A 22,822-nucleotide genomic window follows, 5' to 3' on the forward strand; every position below is an offset into this window, starting at 1 on the left:
ATTAGAATTTTCTGCAAATTCATGACAATCTCACCACATGTAAAAAAACAATTTGAGAAATATTAAATTAGAATTCTGTGGTATAAATGTAGTGGGTTGCATAATAGGCTTGCATTGTGTAGAGTAGAGTAGAGTTCAAAAAGACATAAACTCAAAATCAGAGATCCATGAGGTCCTATTTATTGCCACACATCACTGTACATTGAGGTCAAAACGAGAACTACTCCCTCTGAAAATCTGGTAGCTTGGAGTATTTGTATAATGTTCTCAAAGTACAATGTTGAACTGTGATTGGTTCAACTCAAAGTGGAAGATTCCATTTTCATAGCAATGAGTTTTTAGTCTTAGTTACTGGTACAAGGTCAAAGGTTATGAAAATAGCTGACAAGATCAACACCTAACTTGCAACATTAAATCAATAAACAAATCAATGAATAACTCAGGAGGCTCTCAACGATATTAAATAAATAGCTTAAAAATCACCTTTTTATGGAGGTATGACTTATATTTTGTGCGAAAAGTAATGCCACTTTTTGGAGATTTGTGAAAATGTTAGAGATAAAAGTTGCATGTACCTTTCATTTATATGATCTAACCTCATTCCAGCATTGACTTATACCATGACCTTTTCACCACCAGTTTCCTCTTTTCATCATAAATTCACAAAATAGTCCTATTTATAGTCTGCACTTCCCTTCAGAAGATTGGGACAAAAACAACTAAAGTTTTTGAGTAAAAACTGAAAATTGACTCAAATTTTGTACCAGTATGTTGGCTCCAAAGTTAAGATCCAGAAATATTGAAGAATATTAGAAAAATGCAAAAAAAATGTTGGCGTGAAATACATCTTACTATGGCGATGGGTGTGTTAATCAAATACGTTGTCTAATTACTGTAAAATACTTTATTTCAGCTAGAATTAATTTTCACTGAAAAGACTTTTTGGATGTTTTGTATGAAATTTATTTTCACTCCTTCAGCAAAAATAGCGAAAATTATTTTCCAAACTAAAATAAAGTATTCTAGATACAGTACCCAAAAATTCTGATAGAACACGTATGATTGTGATGATCACCACCTTTTATATACTGGTAATATGTGCTCATGAACATGCTTCTTTGGCCGCTTCTCTTCTTATCTGTTGTTAAACTTTGTACACCTTCTATATTCCTGTCTACAGTATACCAACATTAGAAAAATCCACCGTGTGAAAGCACCGACGCTGTTTTTGTCAGGAATGCGAGACGAACTTATACCACCAAGAATGATGCAGTTACTTTTCCAGGTCGGTTATTTTATCTTTTTTATAAAGTTTACGATCATAAATTGAAACTCCGCAATTATTGTATCTCATCACGTTCGATATTTGTCTCATGAAATGTACATGTCTACAGCACGAATAAATTATGTTTGATAACAGGGAATTTAAACATGCAGTGTACAGTGACTAACACTTCATGATTTGATAGAATATTTTGTAATTATGTGGAACGTCAATCACTGTCTCACCGATCGTCTCAAATTAAAATGTCTTCCAAAAAAACAAAAAAACAAAAAAAAAAACTGTCACACTCATGATACATTGGTGTCCTTGTAAAATATGTTTGCTGATTTTTAACTTCAAACTTTTTTGAGTGATCCGAAAGAGAAATGTTACTAAATAATTGAGCGAGGACAAACTGTATTTCTGTATTTTACTTTCTCAAGAACATTTTTTTTTTGAAAATTTATAAATCATTTACCCCATGCTACATTATAATCAGCAGAAGTCTTCATTGGCTAGTAAAGACTTTGAGTAATGACCATTACCCATGAATCTCTGCCTCTTTCTCTCAATCATGACTAATTTACATGAAACAAAAGAGGGTCTATGATGAAACATAGATCCTTTAAATATATTTAAAACGTTAGCAGATAAATATTTTTAATACTACTATCATCATTACTGTGTTTTGCACTGAACGTTTTTATAATTTTCATAATGGGTCAAAGGTCAAACTGATATGAAATTCTATACGGGATCAATCAATCATGCCTAAAATGAAATTCAGTGTAAAATGGATTTTTTCAAAATAAAGCTAGCCATGCTCTGAAGTTAATATGTAGCATTGCCACCCCTGTGAATCAAATGGTATTGTCCTATTGTTGAATGCTAACCAACATTAGTAAACATGGCGGACTCGACTCATCGAAATGCCTGTGCAGCAATCATAAAAAGTGTGCATAGCTGATAAATCGCGACTCTGTTTCAAATTTTTAGCATAAATAAACATTATACAGTACAAGGATTGCTGTGCTGACCCATGCATCACTTATTTCCCCTTGTTTGTTCCTGCATGCGTTGGGACACTCCCACATGTGCCTGTGCATTTCCACATGGGTTACACAGTCACATAACATTCAAGTCTGCTTATTGTTAACTAAAAACAAAAGTTTGTAATGAATTACTCCTGTTGTATGAGAGAGGGCGTTGTGTCTATTGTGTTTGCAGGGACGCTGTTCCTGTTTCAATGTGTGAGGTACTAATTTGTAACTACCTAAAGGTATATAGTTGCAAAATGTGAACCTCACAAATGCTGGGGGGGGGGGGGGGGGTTGAGAATAGGGTTTCACACTTATCAATCCTAATGAGCGTTAAGTTCAAGGCATGTAAAACAAGGGACTGTTTATCAAAGGAACAGGAAACAAATAAACGGTATCAAGAAACTGCTTTTATCACTTGTCACTGGAAAAGCTTACATGTACTCACTTTCTAAAACAAGTATTCAGGCCTTTTATAGCCTTGGTAGGATCAGGGCTTGGTGCTGATTGGTTCATAGTGCTATGAGCTATGATTGGTTAATAAGAGAATAGCATTGAAATGGCATCTGCTATAGTTCTTTGTGCTAGTTCTCTTCGAGTTAAACATGTAATAAAGACAATTGAATTGAATAAACACAATAACAATTTAAGAAATTCAAGAAAGCACTGAAACACAATTGAATAATATTGAATCAATAATACAAACGAATACCACAGTAATAATTAGGGAAATTATAGTGGATTATTGTCCCTCTCATCGACAAATGCCATTGACTCATCAAGTTGCCAAAATTTCTCGAAGCAGTTTACAGTGGATATCGAGTTGACAATGACATATTACTTGGTAAACTGATAGTTGCTTGTCACAATATTGAAATATTCATTTTTGTGTTTTTTTTCAGACTTCAATTTCTGTGATGAAGAGACTAGCCAAATTTGAAAATGGAACACACAATGAAACATGGCAGAGTGAAGGGTATTTTGAGACAATATGTCAGTTTATTATCGAGGTAAGACATCTACAAGATCTGAAGTTGCCAAGAATTGAGGCATCAGGGTCTTTTCTAGAAAAAAACTGCAGGAGGGGGGCACTACAATTCAGCAGCGCAACCAAGTGGGGGGGGGGGATATTTTTGATAATTCTAATTTAAAATGTAGCATTATATGGCTTCCTTGGGGCCAAAATTACTATCAGACAGGTCACAGTTGAAGGCTGGCCGCATGTGATCAGAATTTTATGGTTGCCAGAGGATCTGTTCCCCAGGGTAAGCGGGCACATGGCCATGGTATGAGGGTGCTGTGCCTGGGGCATGATTTGTTGAGTTGTGGGGTATTTCACATGACTTAAATATTTGGGATGAGATTGGACCCATTTTGGAGGTAAATTTCATAAAATTGTTTTAGTGTATTGAAATAGCATTGAGAAAATCTGTATTTCGGAAATATACCATTATAAACTTCTTGGACAATGAGGCAGTTGTCTTCTTGCCTTCACGAAGTGTAATCCCTAACGACATGTTCCATAAATAAAATATTACGCAAGACCTTGTATGAAACCACTACAGTACTTTGAGGTTACCTGAGGTGTAGAAATACTGATAAACTGATGCGTAATGGCATCACTTCTTGTTTGATATGGACCAATGTGATTGGTTCAACACATGAGGAATATTTTGTTTACATAATATTCAAAGAAATGCTGCACAGATTTAAAGGTGGGTTGTCATAATATAATTTGTCACACTTGGTCACATTTTGCGCGTGGCTTGGTGACAAAAACCACAACTTAAGATAAAATAACTTTTTTCTTAACTCTTTCACTACCAGTTCCATCTTTACATCACAAATTCGCAAAATAGTCCCGTCCCGTTCATAGTCTGGACTTTACTTCAGAAGCTTAGGGGAAAAATAATTTTTTGAGTCAAAACTGAAAATTGACTCAAATTTTATGGTGGCTTCAAAATTATGGTTCTTTTTCAGAAATATTGGAGAATGTAAAAAAAAAGTGCAGAATTTGGGCAAGAACGTCTGGTGGTGGAAAGGTGGTGGACATTTTTCAATATTTAACTTTTTTTTTATTTTCATGTATCTTAGGTCACCAAATCTCGACATGGACCTCGGTTGAATTCAGGACACACAGTAGATTCCTCAGTGATAATAGAAACCAATGCATTTCAAGATATCTAGATAGTTCTGGATTCGGCACCTGAGCGAAAATTACCCAGTCTTTGACGAAGTAGCTATTACCACCTTGCATGTGTGGATCATTATTTCCTTTTCAAATTATCTCAACTGTAATTCTTTCTGTATATGATTTTGGGGTTTTACAGTTGCTCGGTGTTGAGTGATTTCAGCTTCTGTGACTAGGGATATCTGGCTCTATGTCAGATTAAATTTACTGGCTACCGGTTGACTTGTGGACTGTCATATTCCAGGGTCTCACCTTTGATGTATATTTGTAAGTTTGTTTCTGAACAACTCTGAGGGGGAATCTGTGTAAATCTTTTAATCACAACAAAGAAACACACTGGTGGTGTGTAAATTAAACAAGGACAGAACAGTATGACCATTGCTGGTGTGTGGTGTCTGTGGGAACGCTTGTCATGCACAGTACCATAGGTGCTGTATGACTGCTTCTTGTTGTATATTCATCATGTACACATGCCGAGGGTGCTGTAGTGTTCATTGTGTCAGAAACAACCGTGGTTGAAACAGTGCACAGTAATTCTCATGACACTGCCATTGAAATCAAATTGATTGATACTTGTGTATATCCTGTGTTTACACACTTACATCATGCATGCAATGGACACATTACTTTGTCCTCGGTTATTGATTATCGCATCGCAACCAGAAAACTGGTAACATGAGGAAGAATCACTGAGCGGTATTTAGTATTCTTCGAGTTCCAATGTAGACAGTTGACGAAAGATTTGACATCATTTTTGCAGGGAAACAATGCAATGACTTGAAAAAAGTAGTATTGACTATATTGTACATTTATTAAACACTCGTGTATTTTAAAATAACAACTATTCTATTTTAGTATTCATGGAGTTTATAAAACTAAATTTCTCAACATTGTGTACCAGAGACATCAGGACAGGTAACTTTCAAATTTTACTAGTCCTGCCAGAAAGTTTAAAGTCCTGAATTAAGTATTATTTTTAAATATTTAAGTTTTCCATTCCAAGTAAGCACCATGAGAACTCAACACTCTGTCGATGATTGAACATATGATAAAATATTGCATTCTTTGCGTTTCATTATCTTTGTATCAGCCGTCAGAGGAGAATCGCGTCCAACTTTGTCCGATAATGTTAGTTAGTTAGTTAAATTACATTTCTCAAAATTTTAATTGAAGCTGACATTACCATAATAAGCAGACTGGGAGGCATGTATGTTGTAACTTTTACCAACCTGATACAGGTAAACCATAGAGGTGAGCAGTAATTTCAAACAATTTCAATTTATTATTGCGATTATGAGGTAATTTTTAATATTATTTGTTTGTTTGTAATTTGTTTGGCTGCATTTTTGTCTGAATACGGATTGGCTGACAGTGACAACACTTGTACTGTCGCTGCTTTATTTTAAATTACTTGTTGCGTCACATCGTCAGTTTGTACGAGTTCACCGCATCATGTTATGCTATCTCATTTATTGCAACGATCTCATTTTCAACAATTGCTGCATTGGTTGCTTTTGTGTTTCGACTTTGCTTACTCAATATATCACGATGAGGTAGTTTAATATGCACCTTGAATTATACAGTCTTTGTTTTGACCTAAGTGACCTTATTAAAAAATGAACAATTGATGTATTTCCATTTTTCTGTTCAGGAGATGATGCAAAGGAGAATACAGGGACTTGCAACTATATAACGAACAGCAAATTAATGCTTCTTGTTACCTTTCATTTAGTGGGTCATGTTCTATTACGTAAGCACTAAGTTACATTGAATGGTTAGTCCCTAATCAATGCTTGTCATAGTAGTTTATGTAATCTATTTTTAAAGCACTCTGTATCTGATATGTTTATAGACTATTTAGATACTACTGTTCATATGCCATTGAATAGGCTCATTCTTGTTTTATAATCAAATTGTGACGAATCAATACAATTATTATACATTTGTCACCGTAACGCCATAAGTTACAGCGTGTCGTAGTTTTGCGGCATTTCACAGGGTATTTTCATCCTACCATATAAGGAAGTGTGTATTCCAAATACGGAATGATCACAAGCGTAAGCTTCCTCCAATAATAAAAACAAACATGGCTGCCATCAGAGTTTGACCGGATTGCTGATTATGTTCTAAACTTTTTCGATTTCAGCATTCCTATGATGTATCCTTGAAAAGAAAAGACTCAGTACACTGTCGCATCGACCTCTACTGCGCGTCGGTCGATACTCCAGCTGTACTGTCTTTGTGCATACTTTGAGGTATCATCATAATAACCTCATATTATATTGTCAGCTTTTATATAACCCATTTTTGATTTAACCTATTTGATTATTTAATCAAACTTTGATTACATATTGCAAAATGCACTTTTCAAAAACAAATACAGCAGAATTGAATCAGATCCAAATTTATAAGCCATTAAAAAGTTTTAGCAAAATCAACGTCCAATGGTACAAATCATAGTGAGTTCTGGGTAATTTTTTGTGCTATGCAACGTCATGGTGAACCCACAGACTGTGGAGGTTAAATATTAGCAGCAAATCCAAATTTGATTAGAAAGTGGGTAACCAGGGCAACACTATTTAGGCATCCAGGCTTATCAAATTATCGTACCAGTAGAATCAACATTTTTTTAGACCTCTTTGATGTATCATAGATATCTTTTTCTTGATACTAGTAGTACAGCAGATTTATTAATTATTTGTTAGTATTTTTTGTCTATTTCAAGATTTTGGGCAAATGCATTGTTGTAGCATTTGGACTCTGATGCTGTTGAACATTGGACAGCTCGATAAACACATGAAAGTGTTCTAAATGAAATTGAGCTGATTACTGCTTGACCAAAATACCTATTTCATAACTATAATAATAAGATGTTTTTCGAGATCACTGTATCTATTGATAGTTTCCTGTTGCGTCAATTACACACCAGTGAATTAGAACAACTAGTTGCGCCACAGCAAATCATTTCAAGGTCAGAGGTCAAATTGAGTAGAATTGTGGTGAGAGCAATCAATGTTGATTCACTTCCTGTCTACAGGAATGTGCAACTCAAGATATTTTTTTTATGACACCTGCATCCATGTTTTCCATAGAAGTAAAATATGGGGAAATACTTGAAAAAACAAAAATATAATTTATAGCGATTTGGTATCCATACATAATTTTGTAAATTATCTCTGGGGAGAGCATAGATGTATTGTATATACGTATTGTACAAATCTTGAATTTGTAATTAAATAATTTTTCTGAGAAATCAAGAAATGTATTTAACCTTTAATAAGCAACGGGAAATAAATAAATTTATTTAGTTCAGTGTGTTGAGTGTTTATGAGGTGTAACTACTGGCCAATAGAGGGCGCTATTCACTGCAATTCGTGTGAGCTCTATCGGGTATGATAATCTCAGAATTGACACAAATATTGAATAAGTTGAATTTGTATTTATAATTTAATGTATGTGCTCAGTTTCAATGGCTCTCCGGTGAGGGACCGATTATTTGAAATCGTTAGTTACTACTGTGCGTGAAAAGTTATACTTTAGTACTGCAAAATACTTTATTTTCGCTTGGAATTAATTTTTGTTAAAGGAATGATTCAGTGAAAATAAAATCCAACGAATATACTTTTTTTCCCTATATTTCACATTCAACTAGTCAAAAATCAGTGAAAATAAATTCCATACAAAACACCCAAAAAAGTCTTTTCAGCGAAAATTAATTCCAGCTAAAATAATGTATTTTACAGTATTTATCTAAATTTGGAACGCACATGGGGTAGTAACAGCATATAGAATGACTCCCCTGGGTATTTAGTGTCCCGTCATCTTTTGTGATTTCACACGTTCGACACCAATAAGTTCCTCCTTGGTCCTTCTATAAAAATGTGCAACTAGCTGCAAATCTGTGCACCAATGGCGCACCATTTCGGCTTAGGGGTCACACAGGGTAGGATATATAAAGGAACGATGATGCACCGTGGCTTTATTACCCACAATACGTATCAGTGCGCAATCGACGATTTTCAGCTCTTTCGTTGCTTAGCAACATACGTGCGAAGTTAGGCATCCAGTCCACGAAAAATATAGAAAACTCAATTTACATTCCTACACATTATGAAATTGAACATTTTTTTTATTTATATTATCTATGTGGGCTATGTTGAAATTGTTACGTGAAACCATAGACGAGGGTAGGTCTAAGGTCAAACGTATTCTATTTTGAGAAATACTGAATACTATTTTGCTGTGTTGAACAATAACACTTCCATTGAAGGTCAACTCTGCTGTCACTCCGGATTATTCCAATTCCAGTTTTGTTCTCTTACGTAACTTACATTTCTACAACTTACGAATTAGTTGTAGCAAAGACACTCTTTTTCTAGTGTCTTTGGTTGTAGAAACTCTTTACGACAAGAATATCTATGTCTTGCCCATGAAGATCAACTTTACACTTGACCTAAAAAGTGTATAATCTCATCTCAATGTGATTGATAACAGTTTGCCCGTCATATTGGATAAAATCGTATTGAAATGTACAACCTTTTTTAAACAGTTTTCTTAGAGGCAAAGATAGTATAGTGTTCGGTATGCTAGTTTACGTGTAGAGGGTAGTCCGTGGGGGGTCATTACTCTAAACTTTACAAATATTACATTGTACACTTAAAAACCGCAAAACTTTTTTTGTTCTTGCAATTACTCGTATACTGTTTTGTTTAGATGACTGGCCTTTCAGACTATATGAAAGTGTGTCGCTGGCCGACATTGGTCGTATCTTCGACTACAAAGTTGGGCCGACTTTTTATTATAATCATTCAGAATAAAATGTACGAGATAACCACCAATCGCTTGTGCCACTCACATACAAGTCACCAGAAGTTCATATTGCAACACGCACTGATTTGTTCTATCGATTTGCTACAATTTAATCTCCAATACCACATATATACATTGTTATTCAAATAATCTAACAATTACATGGTTTGTATAATACATTGTACTACTACTAAACAAATAATAATATGAAAAAGAGCAGCGATTCGTGAGTATATATCCAATGCCGATGTTGGCTTGATCGTGGTTGCTATCCACTCTCGTAATTTAATTGTTGTGACAAACATAGCAGTAGTAACAACTGACATTGCTTTCGTTTGGGGGGTCATCTTAAAACAGATTTAGTTGAGGAGGGCATCAATAGGATGAACATAATTTCACGGCGGTCCAATAGATGATTTCTCGTGCACCAGAAGTTGATATTTAGACATTAGTGGGCCGGTTTTAAGTCTATGCTGAATGGAATACACGTCTTGAATACACTAAGGTCTGGCACTCTTCTTTTCTCGTCCTCTGTGAAGGGAGTGACCCTGTCTGTCACTTTCTCCATGAAGAATCCGTCATACAAATGTTGCCCGGGCTTCAGATTTAGCTGTAATAGAGCACATAATGTGATAATAATGGTATGTTGCAACATCTACTGTGGAATACTTTATTTTCGCTGATATTAATTTTCGCTGAAAAGACTTTTTGGGCGTTTTGCCTGGAATTTATTTTCACTTATTTTTTATGAGTTTAATGTGAAATATAGGGAAAAAAAGTATATTTGCTGGATTTTATTTTCACGGAATCATTCCTTCAGCGAAAATAAATTCCAAGCGAAAATAAAGTGTTCTACAGTATTTTGAAAATTATATGTTCTGCGCACATTGCATCTTCAACAAACTAGTTGCAGTGACTCACTGTGAAGAGAAATTATGTAAATGAAGGAGAAGCGCTGTGACTGACTGTCACTATAATTACCTGTTTGTTTATGAAATTCCTCAGCCTATTATTTCCTACATCAGGGTTTTGGTTCAGAGTCAAAGGAATGTCGAATCTCAGCATTAACGACTCGGGTAATTTCAGTTCGTCCTTCAGATCACCGTCCTTGTAGTAGGTAATAACGGGATGCAGAAATGCCTGACAATCAGTAGCGTTCAGTTCGGGGAAGTGAGCAAAATCCATGGCGTGTTTACCGTCTTCTCCAAAGCTAGCGAGAGAGAAAAATAGATTATATAACAGATGATTATCTATATTTGGGATAGCACAGCGTAATTCAAATTAACAAATTCCCAAGGAAACTACATTAGTTGTGTTCACGTTACACGAAGTACGGGCTAAGATTTAAGCTGATTTAGGCTTATCTAGCATATTTGCATTTCGGCTAGACCCAATTGCGTCCACGCACAGGGAGGGCCAGTTGTTAGCACGGGCTAAGGGTGCCATTAGTCGGTGACCTTTGGTAAGCCGCTATTTACGAACGAAAAATGGATGATACGCGCGAGGTTCTATTTCTGCTGCTGGCATGTTTCGTTCTAATTTTGAAGCGACGTGCACAGGAACGCGAGAGAAGACGGATCCAACTTATTTGGATGCACATAAACAGTATACAACGGCATAACATAATACAGCGTTTTATTAATGCATGTCGTAGACAGCGAACCAAATTTATTTTGTCTACGATTGGAGCTGCTGTACGCTCTACTACAGTGACCCGATTAGTGTGGAAGCGAGCGCGGAGTAATGACTGGTGGAATATTGTCGTTATACGAACATGGGACAATTTTCACACCCAAATGTCGCCGCAGAGGGCGCTTAGCCCTGGGCTAAGCGTTCGCGCATACTTCGTTAGCTCGTGCTAAGGTCTAGACCGCGTCTTAAATACGGATCAGATTTAACCCGTACTTAGCATTCCTTAGCCCGTGCTAAGCGTTCACACACGTTTTCTTAGCACGGGCTAAGGAATTTGACCTCTTAGCCCGTGCTAAGGAGCTGTGCGTGAACGCAACTATAATCTAAACAGCTGCTGTAAATTTGCAAATCAATTGTATGAAATTTAGTTATATAACTCACACAATTAACATTGTTTCAATTTTGAGATTCATATGAACAATAATGTAGCATTTGTTTTAATCCGTGTCGCCATTTATAATTTTAAATAAATAATTTCACCTAAACCCGCGCAAAAATGTAAACTTTTAGTTTTTTTCAAGATTTTTGTTTCTTGAAAAAAAATGTTATGTGACGCCATTTTTTTTTGGTGGCATGATTCCTTAACCATGAATATGTGACGAACATGACCTTTGATTTTTAGTCCAACTCAACGTTTCTAATTTTTAGTTTTAGATGATGCACCTTTATGGACACATTGCTTGAAATAGTTTGACTATATGAACATGTTCATCAAAGAGCATCAAGAAATCTTCTAAATTTTCTGTTTTCCAGCTTTTAACTCATCGCGTCGTGTGTAGAGTTTATCTACACTACAAGCATTTCACTTACTCTTGGAATCCGTACGCGAGTACAATAACGAACACGTGCTTGTATTTATCGAATCTTCCTTTAATGGCAGTGTCAAGTACATATGGTTTGGGGAAATCTTGGTAGAGTTCAGCTTTAATTTCTCCTTTCATGTTAGGATCGAAGTCAGGAATGGCTATCACGTGACACAACTCGTTGTTCATCTGGTATATACCATCACTAACACTTACACGTTCTAAATAAACAAAAACAATAAAGTCACGTTATTCTTCAACACATTCTGTGCGTACGAAATTGTTTTTCTCTTATTGACTGATTTATGCTGATGGCATACATTTTTTTGTATATTTAAAACGATCAATTCAGTTACGTTGTACTAGTATTATTTAAATATAAGAAAGTGAGATACAATTACCCAAGATCTTGTCAGAGAGTGTGTTAATTTCAAGCGGGTAAAGTTCGCGTGGATATGGGACTTCTTCGTAACGTTCTTCAAGGAACTTGTGCAGAGTACGCACGTTGTATCGGAACCCATGAATAAATCCGGACGCAGCTTTTCTGTCGCGGCACTGCATAACTGTGCCCATAAAATACATATTGTCGATGTTGGATTCCCACGTATTGGAAACAACTGGAAACTTGTCATCTTGTTTGGTAACTAAATTGAGAATAATAAAAGAACATACGCTTTGAACATATGAGGAAAAAAGATGCGAGTCAGGCTTGTTTAAATCTAGATATACAATAATTACTAAATTGCCATTAAATGTTGATTGCGTTGACGTTCGAGTTAGTATTTACAATGTGGAGAAAGGGAAAGTTTTTTTTTTTACCTGGTTTGCAATTATCGTCAAACATTGACAAATCAACGTAATTGAAGCCAGTGCAGCAGATCACGTGATCATATGGAGGTAGTTTCACTCTGACGTGGCCCTGACTTTCTCGCCAATGTGGAACAACGTCGTCAATGGTAAGAACATATCCTTCATCTGTTTTCTCCACTTCTATCACGTTCACAGCCTGATAAACGTGAAGAGATTTCAACTGGTACATGTCAAGTACCGTATCGTTAACTGCTCTAAGATCACCTGTGAAAAAAAGGTATATATGGAATGTTGTTATACGATACCAAATAAATCATGATGCACGAGTACACCTCATATATGAAATGTACAATAAGTATGCATTATATATTTATCGAGTGTTGATTTCATTTCTCACATCTTTGGCATGGGATTGCGCGATTACTAGTAACCCCAGCCACTGTATGCATACAAGTTTTGTATGATGAGTTATTTAATATTAAATTATTATCCACTTGTTACTTACCTACAAAGTGAGTGTCCCAAGCATGCTTCACTTTTCGATCACCAAATATATGTATTATACTAGCTGCTCCAGCCAGATGGTTAGCAACTTCGAAGGCACTGTTGCCATTACCAAGAATAAACACTTTCTTTCCGTTGTATTTCTCGGTGTCGAGACTGTGGCTACAGTACGTCTCCATGAGTTCGTGACCTTTGATTTTCTTAGGGACTTTTTCATCACGTGCACCAGTAGCAATTAACAGAACTCTGCATCGGTACTCTCCTTTGGACGTTTGAAGAGAGAAATTTTCACTAGATTTGGCCTGATTTTCCAGTTTCTTTACCTTCTCCACTCGAGTATTGTAATGAATATTGAGGTTGAACTTGGTGGCAAAATCTTGCATGTAGCGAACCAGATCATCGGCGTTGGGGAACAGCTCTTTGGAGTATTTAGTAAAGTGGAGTTCGGGATCATCGCTTAGCAATGAGTTCCAGTCATGTCGCATGTTGTATTCGGGCTCCGGGAATGGGTTGAATCTTTTATTGATCGATATCAAAGTACGATGACGTGGGTGTTCTGCGAAGAACGAGCCTGGTAAATCATTCATTTCCAAGATGGCGTAACTACGCTTCTTCTTCTCCAGGAAATAACCCATCTGACAGCCACCTGGACCTGCACCAACAATGATGTAGTCGTACTGACCTATAAGAACAGAAACATGAGTTAGAGTGTGTTCATAATTACAAGTTGTGATCAGAACCTCGTAATCGATCTAGGCCGGACACTTATTCATACCACGAAGAAAATGCTCATATTTGAGAAAATGATATTGAGATTGGGCAACGTGCACGTTTGGCGAACACATGGAGGTATAAGACTTTTACATTTTACCTCCATGGCTAGGAGATACATAATAACCGGCTTGTGGCCTTTTTAGTGCATAGAGTCGCCAAGATTAAGCAATTCATTCATTCTAAAACAATCTCAGATTTACATCAACATGGAACATAACTAATATGGAGCAAACTTTGTACATACATTAAATGGAAAATTGCCGCGGTACTGTCATGAATTTGTTTTCGCGTATCTGTTGACCGACTTAATTAGCTGATTATTAGCTGAATTGCTGTGTTATCTCTGCCATCGTGTAGGCCTATTTGAAGTTTTGGACGGAACTTGGCTCAGTGATTTGGAACTAATTACCAGATAATCGTCGCCATTTTGACAGTTTATATTCATAGTTATTAATGTAGTGAACGATTAATCAAAAGATATGACGTATTCAGTGCTTTATGATTGAAGGTTACGCCTTAGAGTCTTTTTACTGCTTTGTAATTGGTTAGAGTTTTGAAAATGAATAAAGAGAGTTTGAGTTGGTCTTGGCAAATACTCCACGCTAGACGCAGTAGAGAGAGAGTGCAGTCCTGGAGAGTCGAGTCCAGTCCAGGGGCGAGCCTTGAGGCAGTCCAGTCTTGGGCGAGTCTTGGTTCAGCCTTGTGAGAGTCTTGGGGACTTTTCCCCAGGGCGCTGTGTCTTATAGAGTGCTCGATTGACCGACTAAGACGAGAGCTGAAACGTATTTCGTTGTGTGTGTCTTATTTGACTGTAAAGTAAAGTGACTTTCCCGATCCCGTACCTCAAGGGGACGAGATAGAGAGACGAGACGAGTTTCCCCCCTGGCAAGTGTGGAGAACCCAGAGAGGAAGAGATTTCCCCCCTGATAGTACTACGTAATAGTTCTGATTAAAATCTTAAAAAAAAACTTTCATCTTTCATTTTTATACTAAAATGCTACTCTAAAATCAAATTGAACGGTTAAATACTTGTATCGTTTGACAAAATAAGGTAAAATGTCGTCTTGGAGATATTAGAGACCCGACCCAGTTATTGTTGGACTGCGAATATGAGAAGAATGTCGAATGCGAATTACTGGCACCGTAGTTTGTGGCAGAACATGCACTGAAGGGTCAAACAAATACTTGTAATATTACACTTACCAGGCATCTTCTTATTTTCTGAAGCCATGACTGCGTGAGAATCTAGAATGTTTTGGTGGCCCAAAGAATACTGTGATCGTAGCAGTGAGATGAACTCTTTTATAATCGTACATGTTCCGTTAGCCGCACCCCGTGTTCTTTCAATCACTACTAAATATGGAGGCGATCACGTTTAGTCACCTGCCCCGTAAGTGTGAACACACATGATATAAGTCCTACAGGAAATCACGCGATCATGTGTGACCACGATGTCCAGCATGTGTATTTCCTTGAAAAAGTCATTCATACATGCTACCACAGTCCCTCTATCCCGGGACTGTGATGCTACCATAACCTCTCGATGCTACAAACAACCCCCGAAAATAAGTTACTGAAGCAACTTTCACCGTTCTGTACACATGTGCTAGTAGGGGATATGTGTATATGTGTTCCCAGATACGTTACATTCAAAAAATATAACATTATAGCGTTAATAATAGAGAAAATACCAAATGTTAAATGAATAAAGCATCATGGGTATTTTATAGTTAACTGCTTACAAACTCCAAAATGATGAGTGGCTACGACCCCCCCCCCATCCTCTATTCAGAATAAGCGTCTACAATTTACAACACCTACTAGTACTTACTTTTATTAACAATTTAGTTTCAATACAGTATATTACACTTTGGGTGTATTTGAAGACTGAATTTTAGTCACTATTAAAATGGCAATTATGTTGATTTTTGAGCTTAATCTCATGCTCAAGAACCGTCCAAGAGAAACATAATTTTACATTTTTCTCTGTTTTTTCATGGAGGTATGGTTTTTTGGAGTACTGTAGAATACTTTATGTAAGCTTGGCATTTATTTTCGCTATTTTCGACGAAGGGATGCTTCAGTGAAAATAAAATCCAGCGAATATACTTTTTTTCCTATATTTCACATTCAACTCATCAAAAATCAGTGCAAATAAATTCCATACAAAACACCCATACAGTTTTGTTTTCTTTGTTGGAACGTCGGTTGATGAGCTTATTTGGGGTTGGGGTGAGGGGGGGGGTTGTACTGATCGATAGTCGTAGTCCGATAAGACACGGTTTGGTAACCGTGGATACGATAAAAACATCACACCAACTACAATGACGGGCAAGTGTGAATTGGAGGTGTGGCTATTCGACCCTTGTTTAGTTCGGACACAGTCCCTCTATCCTGGTTCGGATGTGTACGGGTGTTTGAAATCGACACAGAACCAGTGGTCAGTGCGAGTAGCACTAGCGCAAAATGGTACTATATCTAGGGGTGAAATGTTAGTACATCTAGTGGTGAAATGGTATTAGACCCAGCGGTGATATAGCAGTAATTCTAGTGATAACATGTAAGAGGCATTGTAGCATATACAAGTCGCGTAATTATTGTATATCTAGGGGTGAAATGTTAGTACATCTAGTGGTGAAATTTCGATTGCAGAATAACAGGAAGTGACGCAGAGTCTAAACGTCATTTCTTTCTCGATGTCCCTAAATGTGCTCGCGTTGATTGTTATGTTGGAAATACCATATGTATCAAAATGAACAGTTGCTAATTTAATAGAAAATAATCCAAATGGGCATTCAATACAATGGCATTGTTATTGGAGTATTAACGACGTTGTATTGCATTGTAGCATATACAAGTCGCGTAATTATTGTTTGAAAAATATGGTATTACATATTGAATGGCGTTCGCGTACAGCTCCTTAACAAGGGCTATTAGGTCAAAAATGTTAGCACGTACCACAGTCAACGTGCGCGAACGCTTACCACGGGCTAAGAAATTCTAAGTTAGGATTGATTCTGATTCGTTGTAAGACCCGGTCTAGATCCTAAGCATGAACTAATGTCCCTCTTTAGAGAGACTGTGGTACGGGCTAACGAAGTGTGAGTGAAGGCTTGGAACGGGCCACGGAGGTTGCAATGATCGGGCCATGGAGGTACTAGTAAAATACAGTCTTTTACCTCCATGATTGGGCGTCCAAAACGCCGTTGTATTGAATGCCCATTTGGAATATTTTCTATTATATTAGCAACTGTTCATTTTGATACATATGTCATTTCCAACATAACAATCAACGCGAGCACATTTAGGGACATCGAAAAAGAAATGACGTTTAGACTCTGCGTCACTTCCTGTTATTCTGCAATTGAAATTTAGGTTTTCTGTCACCATTAAAATGAGAATTTTGTTTCTATTTGAGCTTAACGCCATACACGTGAAACGGCAGAGACAAAAGCATTTCGTAATTTGTTCTGTTTTTGGAGTAACTCGCTTTTCTGCGACTTTTTCACCCGGTACATCAATGAACATACCACATTGCCCGTACATGTATAAAATGGTGTGTTTTTTTAGGTGGAAAGACACGATAAAAGTTTCTGTAGTGAATGACTTGTTTGTTTGTTTGTTTGTTCGTGGTATTACAGGTTTATCCTAGGAGTGAGTAAAATGACGCCAATTAGTGGTTTGAAAGCAGAACTTGGTAGGTTACCAGTAAAATTAAAAATTAATTTGGCTCAAATTAAATACTGCCATGAACTATATAGTCTGCCAGATAATCACATTTTAAAATTAGCCCTGGATGAAATGATAAAAAATAATTCAAACTGGGTAAGGACTATTAATGCTACACTGGGACATGATCTAATTAAAATAAAAAATGATCACAATATGGAAAATTGGAATCAAATACTAAAAAAAGTAAAACTCAGACTATCTGAGTTTTATATTCAAAGATGGAGAGAAGAACTAAATTTCAGTGAAACCAATGAAAATAGGGGAACAAAACTGAGAACATACAAACTATTCAAAGTAAGCTATAATATGGAAAATTATTTGCAAAACATTTCAAATTTCAGCCTCAGGAAAATGCTCTCAAAATTCCGTCTGAGTGACCACAACTTAGAAATAGAATTAGGTAGAAGAACAAAGCCCAAAATAGAATTAGAAAATAGACACTGTAATAAATGTAACACTAAAGCACTAGGAGATGAAAAACATTTCCTGCTATTTTGTACTGGCTATATAGAACAAAGAAAAAAACTGTTTGATGAGTGTGCAATAAATATTTACACAATGGATGTGAATTCCATATTTAAAAAGATTATGGAGAATAATATAGCTTTAGCAAAATACTTAAAGAGAACAATTTTTAAAACCACAGAAAGTAATTAATTTATTTTTTTCTTTTATTTTGCTAACATTTTATTTTTATCTCTTATGTATTGTATGTATTTACAAATGTATGTTCCTTACCATACAAAAACCCTCTGAAGGTTTTTTAGTAGTGTAATAAAGTTATTATTATTAGTTATTATTATAATGCTAGACATTGCCTTTAATTTTTTTCTTGGCGTAGCCTGAACACAACTTATAAATATATACGTAAAATTGTTCTCTAATTCATTTCTTGCAAGTGTGTAAGTGGAAATATTATTATTAATTATGTTTAATACTCGAAATACAATTTTGAAACACATATAGATGTGATTCATCATGGCTACCACAGCGTCAACCAGGCGCGTCACTCTCGCCATGGAGGTAAAATGAGATCCTGCCAAACTTTCTATCTAGGTCGATGGGGGCATGCAAACTTGCTTAGTTTTTTTTTTCAGCGACAGTCAGGTGAATACTACCCCAGACCATTCGTCCTGGTGTTATCGCTATCGCCACACGAGACTCCAGCTTGTCTCCTATACAATTTGACTGCGCACATCCAGAAAGTAGATGTAGCTGTGATTGGTGGAATACTAATGAGTTGAGTGTCAATCAAACGCCCACGCTATCTTTAGTAAACAAAGTCACGTGACACGCGCCATTTTAGTTTTGATTAGTTCATCGGATCGGAGTGTCGGTGCTCGCCATCCATAAATCAAATCAAAATGATTTCTAAGGAAATTGTCGCGTCAGCAGTGGACAGTGTCTTAAAACACATCGATGTTATGGAACGTCGTTTTGAACTCGAACGTGGTCGGGCAGGCGATTTCAAGGCAGCACGCTTAACCCTTTCGTTCACAGGTTGGGAGATATTAGAATGACAATTTCACGCCACTGTTTTACATTATTGGAGGATTTTTCTGCGCTATCAATCTTTCTCTTACAAACTAGACATAGATGAGACGACAGAGTCGCTCCTTTCACAACGTCGCACTGAATCCAATTGGAAAGACGATTTCCATAAGTTATCCCTCCTGCTTTTCCTGGCTTGAATAAATTCACACACGACTTTAACTGTCCACAAACTCGAAGACTACACGAACACAGTCTACAATAGTCGTCCGCAACAATATGTATGTATTTCTTCGGTGTAGTGATGCACGAATGCACCGTGACACGGTGTTTCTGGGGTGTCGCCATCGCTGAGAATGCCGCCGGCGCAATTTTTCACCCAACTCGCGATTCTGTTTTGCAACATTTTATCAATATTCCCTTTGACAAAATCGCCGACAAAAGCACCGCTTTGCTGATCTTTTGTTCTATAATTCTTAATGCAAACACCGACCCTAGTAGTAATTAGTAACGTCGCCTAGTACATATGAACGGTCGTCATTGCAAATCGAACATCCTTTTGAAATTTGGACGTCGGGCAGGCGATTTCAAGGCACCGCACTTAAATATTAGCAACATATTTTTCTGAGCGGTTGTTTATTCTCTTTCAAACGAGACATAAATGTGACGACATAGTCGATCCCTTATCCACCGCTAAGAATGCCGCAATGTTTCGTTCGTTTTGCAACATGCCACAAATCGTCGAAAAAAAAAAACCACTCCGACGGAAGCTTGCGTAATAAGGGGGTTAAAACAAGAAAACAAATGCCATGTTTAATACATATCGACCTGTTTTACTTGCGAAAGATAACGGAACATGAACTCGTTTCGTGCGACTTCGGAACCCGAAGGAACACACCAACAACGTTGAATTTACCCGCTATCTTCCAAATATGGTATATTAATTTATTCAGTTGTTTATTTAGAGTGACGTCCGCGGTCGAATGCGATTGGCTATCGATGTCAGTGCAAAGGTCATATGAATATTAAAATTAAGTGGGCGGAAGGAAAATTGTATAGGAGACAAGCTGGAGTCTCGTGTGGCGATAGTCTGGTCCCCTGCCCCAATTTCAACGCTGAGGGCTGATGGATGAGCCAGAGATGCGGCAGCTTTATTTACAGACGTGGATAGAAAAAGAAATTATTACATGACACGTTATACCAGGGTGGGCTGTTACTTGTTGTGATCTCCCTGTTATACTATGCCCGCCACTCAGGAAAAACCAGAGATAAAAACCCTATACTTTATATTGCGGGAAATTCTCTGGAAACCTGTGTCCGAAAGCAATGCAGCACATAGTACAGGGACAGTGTCGGACTACACTGTTATCACATAAGGGCAAAGCTAAATGAACTTTTAAAATTAATATTTGATGTAATTGAACTTGAACGTCTGTGAGCTGCTGAGTTGCTGACTAGACTGACTAACTTCCTACTGCTTCCCGCTATTCCCTATCTGATTGCCCCACCCATCTCATCAATTACTGTCACCGTAACATTGAAGACAGTATTTTCCCTCTATACTATCGAACCGAGGGAAAAGATATGTCTTCACTATACTCTTATACCATTGAATAAATTCCATTACACTTCATTCATTCAATAATGATGGATGAGCCAGAGATGCGGCAGCTTTAGACTCCACTAAAGAAAGGGGAAGTGAAAATATCTGATTACAGACCAAAGTTTTTGGATACAAGCAATCTAGATTCCAGTGAATCCTCAACGTATCCGTCCTTTGCAGTTTCGGATTTCCATCTACCATGACGTTTAAAACATCTTTCATTGACATTGGCATTAGCCGCAGCTGTCGCTCCCCCGCACCGTAATGAGTGTAACCCAATATTAAGTTTATCGTCGGCAACCTCTTTTAATCTTGCGACAAGGGTTTCCCGCGCCCTGGTATAACTTAAAGGTTTGTTTTTTTTGAAATACATTTTACAGAATCCTTTGTAAAAACTAAAGGCTGAAACAAGTAGAAATCACTCTCCAAATCAATTTTACATACATTAACATATCTTTGAAGATTAAAATACGGGCATGCAATTGATGTCAATTTTGCTAAAACTATTTCATTTCCTTTCCGATACTGATCGGTTTTACTAGACTCAATACTGAGCGTCATATGCTCCCCATGGAAATGCACGTTGTTACACTTTATTCTACTCAACTCATCAAAACGTAGAAATGCTGAAAAAGATAACGTAATCATGGCAATATCTCTAATTACTGCAACGTCACCAGTGTCTTTATACTTCGAACACAACTCTACCAACATTTCTGGTGTCACCGGGTCTTTCCGCTGCACTGGTCTTCCGCGACATCGTTTAGCCGCGTCTAGTAAATTCGTAATAAATGGGTGAGATGTAGGGCTTTCAAAACCAGAAATTTCGTGAGCCCACTTAATACCATACACTACGCTATTAATAACACTAACACTATGCTTTTCTTCAAGCAGCTTTGTAATATATAATGCTACAAAAATAGGATTTGCTGGCAACACCTCTACATTTTTTTCTGTTGCCCAAACCTTCCATTTTCTAAACGCACTAAAGTACTTAGTATTTGTATGCGAACTTCTAGCATCTAACAGTCTACTGGTCATCTGACTTGCTATGTTGATAATCTCCTCATCAATCGCCCTCAGCGTTGAAATTGGGGCAGGGGACCAGACTAGTGTGGCGATAGCGATAACACCAGGACGAATGGTCTGGGGTAGGTGAATACGGTTTCGTCTTTCCTTATCGATTGACCCTTCGGGTTGGGGTTTTCCTCCGTTGCCAGCGAAAAAAAACAACAAAAAACATAAAGATTTACAAGCTTTGCAACCGCTAGTATACAAGGAAGTATGTGTTGGTGGAATGTTTTACATATTAAATATTTAATGTTTTACATATTAAATATTTAATGTTTTACATATTAAATATTTACAACAATACAGAGTTTATACCTACATGCATAAACACACCTAGAGATTGAACAAATATTTCGGGATTAACACTTTGAGTTTGCATAAAGCAATGATTGACAGTCATTGTTGCTTGAAACATGCTTTCATGTCAGAAATTACGGTGAAATCTCGTCCAACTAACATCACAACCAGAGAAGGAATTGCACGTGAGGGCGTCCTTCTTTCAACGGAGTGTATTTTGTCTCATTATCTGTTACGTCGTGTTGGGAGTGACATCCGGGCCACGGCTATTGCATTGCTGGAACACGTACATCTGTCTCACATCAGTTTTACTTCAGAGGTTTTATTTAAATCATCGAGGACATTCTGCACTTTTCTTTTCGTTTTGGATTTTTTTTTCCTGATGAAGAGCTATGGCAAACTTTTTTATTGGATTCATTTTGGCTCGATGTGTTAAGCATTGTTATTAACGAGTACAACATCGTCACCCTATAATCGTCGTTGTAGTGAGAACTGCAGACAGTATTAGACCAGATTTACAATCCCTACCGTACGACTCGATGCTAAACTACACTACTAAACTACACTTAATAAAGTCAATAAATATATTCACGTGACAAAATTCCTGACAGAAAAATAATATCGCCAATATTCAAGAAAAAAACAGAGTTTTTGTGAAGATAACATGAGTGTATCCACAGTCCTATAGAGGGACTGTGGTGTATCCAACAACAGTGTTTATATCGCCATCTTTAAAGTGACCTG

General features: G+C 37.0%; 2 protein-coding genes across 2 annotated transcripts in view; one reads left to right on the forward strand and one right to left on the reverse strand.

The window, feature by feature from the left end:
* LOC102809951 (protein ABHD13-like) overlaps positions 1–7,804 on the forward strand; it is a 31,994-nt gene extending 24,190 nt beyond the window's left edge. The window contains exons 6-8 of the mRNA XM_085508026.1: positions 1,181–1,285; positions 3,204–3,311; positions 4,396–7,804. Of these exons, the coding sequence (XP_085364152.1) occupies positions 1,181–1,285; positions 3,204–3,311; positions 4,396–4,488 (306 nt within the window). The 3' untranslated portion in view covers positions 4,489–7,804. The remainder of the gene's footprint in view (positions 1–1,180; positions 1,286–3,203; positions 3,312–4,395) is intronic.
* Positions 7,805–9,386: 1,582 nt separating this feature from the next.
* Positions 9,387–15,164, reverse strand: LOC100370227 (FAD-dependent oxidoreductase domain-containing protein 2-like). The gene is made up of 7 exons (XM_002738155.3): positions 15,088–15,164; positions 13,112–13,792; positions 12,616–12,870; positions 12,198–12,440; positions 11,804–12,017; positions 10,283–10,511; positions 9,387–9,911 (listed from the first exon to the last, which is right to left on the reverse strand). Exons 1-7 carry the CDS (start codon positions 15,113–15,115, stop codon positions 9,750–9,752), a joined length of 1,812 nt encoding a protein of 603 aa, XP_002738201.1. The 5' UTR covers positions 15,116–15,164; the 3' UTR covers positions 9,387–9,749.
* Positions 15,165–22,822: the final 7,658 nt, after the last annotated feature.

This window comes from Saccoglossus kowalevskii, chromosome 14, assembly GCF_978046115.1.
Source record: "Saccoglossus kowalevskii chromosome 14, keSacKowa6.1, whole genome shotgun sequence".
Classification (NCBI taxonomy): domain Eukaryota; kingdom Metazoa; phylum Hemichordata; class Enteropneusta; family Harrimaniidae; genus Saccoglossus; species Saccoglossus kowalevskii.

What these genes read in the sequence shown, in the direction of transcription:
- LOC100370227 (XM_002738155.3), bottom strand. Translation starts at nt 15,115, where the DNA reads ATGGCTTCAGAAAATAAGAAGATGCCTG. An exon ending in CTCGCGTACGGATTCCAAGA is followed by an intron (nt 10,512 to 11,803) that starts GTAAGTGAAATG and finishes CTCTCTCGCTAG; the next exon opens with CTTTGGAGAAGACGGTAAAC. An exon ending in GGAATTTCATAAACAAACAG is followed by an intron (nt 9,912 to 10,282) that starts GTAATTATAGTG and finishes GCTCTATTACAG; the next exon opens with CTAAATCTGAAGCCCGGGCA.